The sequence below is a fragment of the Frankliniella occidentalis genome, unplaced genomic scaffold (genome assembly GCF_000697945.3).
Source record: "Frankliniella occidentalis isolate FOCC.00 unplaced genomic scaffold, Focc_3.1 Scaffold7, whole genome shotgun sequence".
In the NCBI taxonomy this organism is placed as follows: Eukaryota; Metazoa; Arthropoda; class Insecta; order Thysanoptera; family Thripidae; genus Frankliniella; species Frankliniella occidentalis.
Genome location: NW_026267137.1, coordinates 2569216 through 2576518, shown reverse-complemented (window position 1 = coordinate 2576518; position 7303 = coordinate 2569216). Strand labels below are relative to the sequence as shown.

Sequence of the window (7303 nt, the reverse complement as noted above, 5' to 3'; positions counted from 1 at the left end):
AAGGGGTGAGGGGTAAGAAGGAGTTGCTTTCTGAGAGGGCGGCACAGTTAAACTGAAAATAGTACGCGGCATAAAACCGCCCACCTGGCATTCACGCGTAGAGTGAATGTTCTCATGGGAGACGGGAGACAGTTATGAGCGAGGTTATTAGAGACTACTGCTGCCTCTACTTTTTATTGACGTTCGTTGTATTTCGTTTCCTAACGCGCCCGGACACGACTTTGTCTCGGTAAGCTGCAGCTCAACTCTCCGTTAAAAGTCCGCTCAGTCTACCCTTTCCTCCCTTCTCACTTCCCGTTCCCCTCGCAGCTCGCAGGAGAGGCTCCGGAACAAGATCATCAGCCGGCTAGTGAAGGAGGGCTCGAGCGCGGACGAGCCGACCAACATCATCCTGTCGGACTACTCGAGCGACGAGGGCGACACGAGCAGCAGCTCCGAGGACGAGGCTAACATGACGGAGACCTCCGGGGGCGGCAGGGGCCTCGGCGGCTCCCTGAGCGCCGGCCTTTGCCACGGCCTCGGACAGGGCCTCGGACACGCCTGCGAGGCCTGCGCCGTGCCGCCGTCGTCGCCCAACTTGCCTCGGCGGAAGGTGAGTCCGTGAGAGCGCGAACGAGTGCGTGAGCGTGGTGTGCCGCGGGCAACTGCTTGACAGTCGGGTGGTTTTCGGGCAGCCCAAGTGTTCTTGCAACGATGCTCTTACTTCTCTCAGCAGGCCCAGGAGGACAAGTCAGGGTCGCCCAAGGCGCAGGCGCGCCCGGAGGCCCGGCCCGAGCGCACGCCGCCGATGCCCCGGAGCCGCAGGACGCTCCAGGTGCACACCGCGCTCCTGGACCTCCCCGGCAGCGACCTGGGCGAGGCCAACACCACCCCGGAGCGGCAGTCCAGCACCGAGACGTCGCCCACGAGGCAGCCGCAGGCGGTGCAACAGCGCGTCAGCACCAGCCCAGGTAAAGCCCGAACCGCAGTAGCTAATATTTTTTTCCAACATTAACCGCGATCACACCTTCTACAAAGCTTCTAAATACAATGGTGCATGTCGTCTCACTCCCCTGCATTGATGTTGCAGACGACCCGGCGTTGCGGTCCAACAGCGAGAGGGTGGACATGCCGCCCGAGCTGATCGTTACTCCGGCGCACCGCCGAAAGGTGAGGGTTGTGTGGCCACAATGTGACCACCGGCCGAGGTGGGGCGGTGAATTTGATTCAATTCAGTAGTACCGCGCCCAAAACGGCGCAACCGCCTCCGGTCGAGCCCGAGGCAGGCAGGCAGCGCAGGCACGCCACGCGCACCCGCGTGAGGCGGGCGGCCTACCCTGCAGCCCACAGGCGCCCACCGGGCCGGGCGTCCCTGGGTTGAGCGGGTGGTGGTGTGCGTACGCTCCTCGGGGTGGCGGGCGTTTGGGCGAGCGAATCCTGGCGGGCTCTGGGCGTACCGTTGTCTTTATCCTTTCTGGTGCTTTGTGGCCGGCCCCTCCCTGCAGGGCCGCGGGCGCCACGGGTCGATGCGCGAGCTCCGCGACCTCGGCCAGCACCACCAGGGCGGCGACGGCGCCTCCCCCACCAACACGAGCGCGGCCCTGCTGGACTGCAAGGACTCCGCGGCGGACACGTCGGCGTCCCCGACCGTGGTGCAACGGCGCCGCAGCCTGTCCGTGCTCGTGGACGTCCGCGCCGGCCCTCCACTGGCCGGGGCCCCGCGCCCCGCATCCCAGCACGCGCGCAGCCTGCCCAACGCCAGGTCGGTGTCGGTGTTTTGGTGCGGTCTAAAAGTTCGCGCTCTGTTTGGACTTCTCGCTCAGATATCTGGAGAAGCACTATTTGGCTTAACGTGACGCTCGGTCTGTCCCTGCAGGCGGCGCCAAGGGTCTGCTCGGCGGGCGCAGCCCAAGCGCGCCGTCACGCCGACACCGACCCCTGTGCCCCCGGAGGACGAGGGCGGCGAGGGCTCGCCCTCCCGGAGCCCCATGTCTGGCGTGTGGCTGGGCACCCCGTGCGAGCAGTGCGACCCGCGCGCCCCGGAGCAGTGCAACAACTACACCGCCAACGTGCCGCTGGCCTGGGGGCCGCCGCCGCAGCACGAGCAGCCAGAGCAGCAGGACGTTCTGAGGTGCGTGGTGCGGGTGCGCTGGGGTGAGTCGCCCGCCGGGGAGTCTGTGCCGCCGGACACCAACCGAGCCGGGCTTTCTGTCCCCGCAGGTCCTGCTCGCAGAAGTTGTCGGCCATCTCAGCGCTGCAGAGACCGGCGGGCGCGAGGGAGGCGGCCGCGGACGGTAGCGTGACCGTGAGGGTGACGCGCAGGCGGCGCCCCAAGGCCCCCGTCGCCGCGGCCCAGCAGCCTCCGCCGGCGACAGCAGCGACGCCCCCGCGAAAGGCCCAGGCCTCTTGGCCGCAGCGGCAGAACGGTCGGCCCGCCCCCCAGGCGGGGAACCCCAGCCGGCCGACGTCCCTGGCCGCCCTCCGGGTGCAGCACGGCGCGGGGGCCTCCGCGTCCGTGGACGACGACCAGGACGCCGACGGGTCCGACGGAGGCAGGGCGCACTGGCGCCGCGGCCAGCTCCGGTAAGTACGCTGGGGAGACGTTCGTTCAACAACGCCTCACGATGTATAAACTACACGAGTTCAGTCCAATCAACGCCAGCTTACAACACATGGGCCAACTGAGTGGTCTGGGACCATGCCAGGCGGGAATTATCCTATAGATGCATGGGCAAATTGCCTAAATTTGGGAGCCGAAGTTTGAGGTATAGGGGGTGCGATCGCAGCCAGTCTAGCCCCTCCATATGTTTTTAAGGTGATATGAATGAAAGAATGAGCTAAGGTCAGGGAAATGACGCAGACAACAATGTCATTTGAGGCATCTTTATTATGTGAAGTCTTTGGAAGTAATTATAAAAAGAACATAATCAAGAATTAAAGTAAACAGAGACAACATTGTGAATCTCTAACATGCATGGAATTTCACATGTCCTTATTTAAAAAAAAAAAAAATCAAAGAAACAAAACGAACAGTAAAAGAAAGCAGTCAAAACTTAGCCAATGCTTCATCCACTTCTGAGAGAACTGACTTAAGCTCTCTATAATTTGCAGCATTCAAAGTAATACCTAAAACAAAACACATGAATAAGAATATTGTTGTGATTGGCGCATGTGTGGGGAGAGGAGACTCAACAAATTTCGTTAATTGTACCAACCTTTCTTTGTAGGCAACATCTCTCCGTTTTTCTCATAATATTCTCGAATAGAAACATATACTGTTCCTTTAAATTCTGAAACCTTCACAAATTTCTTGTTGCCTAATGACCATGATGGTTCTTCATCTCCTTTCCCTGACTTTGACTCTGCTGGTTTGGAAGGTGCTGGCTTCTTTTTGGCTGGACCTCTCTGTAAAATAGTCACATAAAATAAGACAACTAATTGTGATAATTGAACACATTTTGCCACGGCAACCAACACTTACATCTTCAGGACCTGAGTCGGAGTCTGAGCTGGAAGCTTCCCTCTTTGACTTTGTCTTGGACTTAGGCATCTGGAATTATAGATAAATAAGTTAAGTTTTGTTATTATTTCAGATGAGGTCTGAGATGACACAAGGTTTTTAATTATTTCTTGACAGAAAACGCGTACCTCGCCGGCCCTAACAAATGGCAAAGCGAATTTCGATCGCCGAATAAGATAAGCACTAGAAAGTGTCATAATCGTGTAACTATGATAAATTATACGTTATCATCGGGCAAACATGAGCTCAGAAGAAAGGATGAGGAGTAGAAGTTTATTTTACGAAAAAGTTAGAGAAAATTTTAACATCCTTGGCGGGTAGGAACCACTATAACCTCTTTGAACTATCCAGCATTTAGAGTCTAACAAATTATTCACTAACCCTCTTTCGCGAGCTCCATTGCTCGCACAATCAAGATAATTCGAATGCTGACTTACCTCGACTGAAGTTCCTAAAATTTAAGTCTCAACGCAAATTACAAACTGCCGGTTAACGATAAACGACCCTTCTTTGACAAACACCGAAACCGAATGGAGAAACAGTTGACAGTTGACAGGAAGTGGATCGTAATCAGTTTAGCCAGTTCAGAAAAGGAAAACTGCCTACTAATATTCGTGTTCTATTTCGACAAAGCCACTAATCAGGAATTATTAAATTACAAAAATTAATAAATTATCCAATCACAGTTTTAAAATAGTGATGTCATAGAGAACTACAACGATAAGTTATTGAATTTCGACACGTTGGACCACGTTGTAGCAGTTGGTTAATCCTGACAGGCAGTGCGCGGAAATTCAACACCGGCGGCGTCGTGTGGTTGAGGTACCCTTGAGAAAAGGTACCTAAGTACGTACGTATCCGCTCTCATTGCCTTCTTGTCCTCCCCAGGCTGCGTCGGCAGAAGCGGCACGAGGTCGCCTCAGCTGCCCGGGTCGTCGAGGAGGCCGTCAGCGTCCTGGGTGCGGCGCAGAGGCGACGGGCCAAGTCCAAGGGTCCTCCAGGGGCTGTGGCTCCGCAGGGGCCACAGGACCTGGAGGCGCTATCGAGGAGAGCCCGCTTCAGGGGAGGGGCCGTCCTTTCTGGGGTCGTACCCAACAACGCGGACGTGCGCTCAGGTATTCACGAGGACATCACGGTAGTCCAGCTGGTCACTCACTGCCCTATCACTACTGGCTGATGAGTACCCCCTGTTGCAGATGGAGGCGTCCAGGAAAATGGGCATGCTTCAGATGACCTAGCTGGGGACAGTGAGCAGGGGAAAGCTGGACTCAAGAAGAAGAAGAAACGTAAGCTGGGGCTACCCAAGAGAGTGAAACGAGTGTTGTCAGCCACAGCAGCTATCTCGCAACAACCTTCAGAGAAGCCAAGATGAACACAAACTGGACAACATTGTGGTTGCAGTTTTGTTTTGCAATATGGCTTTGCAAAGGGTTTCCTGCTTATTCTCCCTAAAAAAAATTGCAATTCATTTGTTAAAACTTTTCATAGTGATACTTTTTCTAAAAAAACAAACAAGCAAAAAAAAATAAAAAAAAAAAATCATGTTGATTCATGACCATTTAGGAAGGCTGTATTTGTTATAGGATAAGTGATATTGTGTGTAAGGAATTTTCCTCATGGAATGTAGTAATTTCTTTACTGGTAAGCAAAGTGAGTCTGTAATAATATTGGCCAATGGGAAAAAATGAATCTGTCCCATAATCAATAATTAACCAGACTTTAATTGGGTGATGTTAGTTAGCGTAGATACATGAGTAACATTGTAGGGTATCTGTGAAAATTAGAAGGATCACCAAGAACTGCCATCCATATCTTGGAAAATATGTGGTCCACCAAAGTTCAAATGAGGTGAATGAATATAACTACTGCTACTGCCATACGAGTAGACTGCAGGTGTCGAAAGACAAAAGAATATCTGTTTTTAGTGATAACATATAGTACAGTAGATTGAAAATAGCAAGGACTCATTTACGAAGGGTATTTTCAATAAGAGATTTACATATGATATTATAATAGCACAACATGCGACAATACAGAAATAAATGACAAAATGTGAATGAAACTATAACTATATACCTTAGTATCACAGACCAAAAAATACAGCAAACAAAAATGCTATCAGAAATCATCAAAATTAATTTCAGTTTCATTAAAGTTCCCTAACACTTCGTTAGCACATCCAATTTCTTCTTCTGAATCCTCCTCTTCATTTTCTTCCGCATCGTCGTCCATTCCAAAGAACATTCCTGTAAATTGCCACAAAAATGATTAAAATTAAATTTTGCTTTAAGAACATGCACGGCAGATTAGTAAGCAAATTAACAACAACTTACTTGGCAAATCGTTAACATTAAGATTGAGACTCGGCTTGTTGTTGAGAACATTGTCTTCCTCCTCTTCCATGTCAAGTGGATCAGGACTCAAAGGCAATGACTTGACAGGTACTTCTATGTAGTCCCCACCAAGCTCTACCTGGAGGTTGCTGCTAAGTTGAATCTGTTCCACCTTTTGGCACAAAACATGCATGCTTCACTAGTTGAAATCAAGTAGACGGAGAAGTACAGGGTAGGTTATAGTTACCTTGAGCTTGTTCCTCAGCTGTTGGACGTTCTTCAGCATGAGCTCCAGCGAGGCCTTCTCCTGAAGGAGACGGCGCTCCTCCGCAACGAGGCGCCTGAGCTTTCCAACTCGACTCGAGCATGTCACTTTTTCTGTCATGCTTGCTATATAACAGGACGCATTCAACTGCAACTTATTCAATCGGCCCTTTCGCTTGTGTCCCTGTCGTCTGCTCGGGTTTGGTTTGTAAACAAAAACAAAGAACAAAGGAAAGGCGCTGCTGCAGAAAACAAATGCACAGCACCCATCTCGCACGGCGCCAGGTTCAAATCAAATCCAGCTGCCATCTGGCAATGCGACCATCAACATCGTTTTCGTTTGTATTCTTGTGCCCTGGGGTAGAGGGAATAAGTAGAGGCCACCGATTTAAAGACGAAAATCCAGAGGGAGCCGATAGCATGACATTTTTGCGAGTCTCTCGACCGGAAGGAAGCAAGACAGCCGCAGCTTGAGCGGGGGTGGGAGGTGTGTAGGGGAGAGGGGTGAGAGTAGAATGTATAGTGCTGCTGCACCACAGCGTCTTGTTGTGGGGAGCGACCGCCCAACCCCTTTTTTAATTTTTCAAGTGTGGGGCATGCCTTGCCTCCAGGCGCAGCGCAGTTTCCCTTATCTCCCTATAGCGCACAAGAAATTATCCAATTTGACGTCGAACGTCCTATGACCCACAGGACGGCCTAAAATAAGGTTAGTGAAAGTTTGGTTGCTGCAGGGTGTGAGTGTATTTGTTTGTTTGCCGGATATCGGGCTGGGGCGTACGGCCCTGGGCCGTTGGCTAGGGCCGGATAGATATCACCCTTATGACTCGAGGTATCAAAATAATGAGTCACCATTCAAGGTCACAATCGAAGTCGAGGTGTCCGACGGTCCGCCTGTCTGCCTGTGTGTCCCCGTGTCCGGCCGTCTTCCGCACATCTGCCTGTCCTACTCTCTATGCCCACTTTCGTGACAAAATACCGATTGTGTGACCTTTGTCCACTCGTTCCCAGCGTGACCAACTGGTGCTGCGGACATGTGCTATGTAGAAAATCGATGCCCTCCTGCATGCCAAGTTGCATACAACGGCTTTGTTATGTTTTTTGTTGAGGTTATGTTGACGTTTTGCAACAACAACATGATTAGTTTAGGTCAAACTTTTACCAATGTGTCTACATATCTTAACTTTGGAAGACATGTCATCATATTCAT

General features: G+C 51.8%; 4 protein-coding genes across 4 annotated transcripts in view; 2 read left to right on the top strand and 2 right to left on the bottom strand.

The window, feature by feature from the left end:
- The first annotated feature begins 313 nt into the window (after positions 1 to 313).
- LOC127750913 (serine/arginine repetitive matrix protein 1-like) lies at positions 314 to 5667 on the top strand. The gene is made up of 8 exons (XM_052273594.1): positions 314 to 592; positions 713 to 950; positions 1070 to 1149; positions 1485 to 1741; positions 1856 to 2110; positions 2200 to 2562; positions 4388 to 4614; positions 4696 to 5667. Exons 1-8 carry the CDS (start codon positions 452 to 454, stop codon positions 4869 to 4871), a joined length of 1737 nt encoding a protein of 578 aa, XP_052129554.1. The 5' UTR covers positions 314 to 451; the 3' UTR covers positions 4872 to 5667.
- On the bottom strand, positions 2847 to 4085 carry LOC113206655 (activated RNA polymerase II transcriptional coactivator p15). Its single transcript, XM_026422827.2, has 4 exons — positions 3937 to 4085; positions 3461 to 3529; positions 3195 to 3384; positions 2847 to 3105 (listed from the first exon to the last, which is right to left on the bottom strand). The coding sequence occupies exons 2-4, from the start codon at positions 3527 to 3529 to the stop codon at positions 3026 to 3028; spliced, it is 339 nt and encodes a 112-aa protein (XP_026278612.1). The 5' UTR covers positions 3937 to 4085; the 3' UTR covers positions 2847 to 3025.
- Positions 5198 to 6316, bottom strand: LOC113206654 (uncharacterized). The gene is made up of 3 exons (XM_026422826.2): positions 6080 to 6316; positions 5833 to 6004; positions 5198 to 5745 (listed from the first exon to the last, which is right to left on the bottom strand). Exons 1-3 carry the CDS (start codon positions 6215 to 6217, stop codon positions 5618 to 5620), a joined length of 438 nt encoding a protein of 145 aa, XP_026278611.1. The 5' UTR covers positions 6218 to 6316; the 3' UTR covers positions 5198 to 5617.
- A 268-nt stretch (positions 6317 to 6584) lies between these two features.
- LOC113206657 (probable phospholipid-transporting ATPase IA) overlaps positions 6585 to 7303 on the top strand; it is a 42244-nt gene continuing 41525 nt past the window's right edge. Inside the window, exon 1 of the mRNA XM_026422833.2 lies at positions 6585 to 6802. The gene's annotated coding sequence lies outside the window, so the exon portion shown is untranslated. The remainder of the gene's footprint in view (positions 6803 to 7303) is intronic.

What these genes read in the sequence shown, in the direction of transcription:
- LOC113206654 (XM_026422826.2), bottom strand. Translation starts at nt 6,217, where the DNA reads ATGACAGAAAAAGTGACATGCTCGAGTCGAGTTGGAAAGCTCAGGCGC. An exon ending in AGCTGAGGAACAAGCTCAAG is followed by an intron (nt 6,005 to 6,079) that starts GTAACTATAACC and finishes TTGTGCCAAAAG; the next exon opens with GTGGAACAGATTCAACTTAG. An exon ending in TAATGTTAACGATTTGCCAA is followed by an intron (nt 5,746 to 5,832) that starts GTAAGTTGTTGT and finishes GGCAATTTACAG; the next exon opens with GAATGTTCTTTGGAATGGAC.
- LOC113206655 (XM_026422827.2), bottom strand. Translation starts at nt 3,529, where the DNA reads ATGCCTAAGTCCAAGACAAAGTCAAAGAGGGAAGCTTCCAGCTCAGAC. An exon ending in CCGACTCAGGTCCTGAAGAT is followed by an intron (nt 3,385 to 3,460) that starts GTAAGTGTTGGT and finishes ACTATTTTACAG; the next exon opens with AGAGGTCCAGCCAAAAAGAA. An exon ending in GATGTTGCCTACAAAGAAAG is followed by an intron (nt 3,106 to 3,194) that starts GTTGGTACAATT and finishes GTTTTGTTTTAG; the next exon opens with GTATTACTTTGAATGCTGCA.
- LOC127750913 (XM_052273594.1), top strand. Translation starts at nt 452, where the DNA reads ATGACGGAGACCTCCGGGGGCGGCAGGGGCCTCGGCGGCTCCCTGAGC. An exon ending in CTCCGGCGCACCGCCGAAAG is followed by an intron (nt 1,150 to 1,484) that starts GTGAGGGTTGTG and finishes CCCTCCCTGCAG; the next exon opens with GGCCGCGGGCGCCACGGGTC. An exon ending in CGCAGCCTGCCCAACGCCAG is followed by an intron (nt 1,742 to 1,855) that starts GTCGGTGTCGGT and finishes CTGTCCCTGCAG; the next exon opens with GCGGCGCCAAGGGTCTGCTC.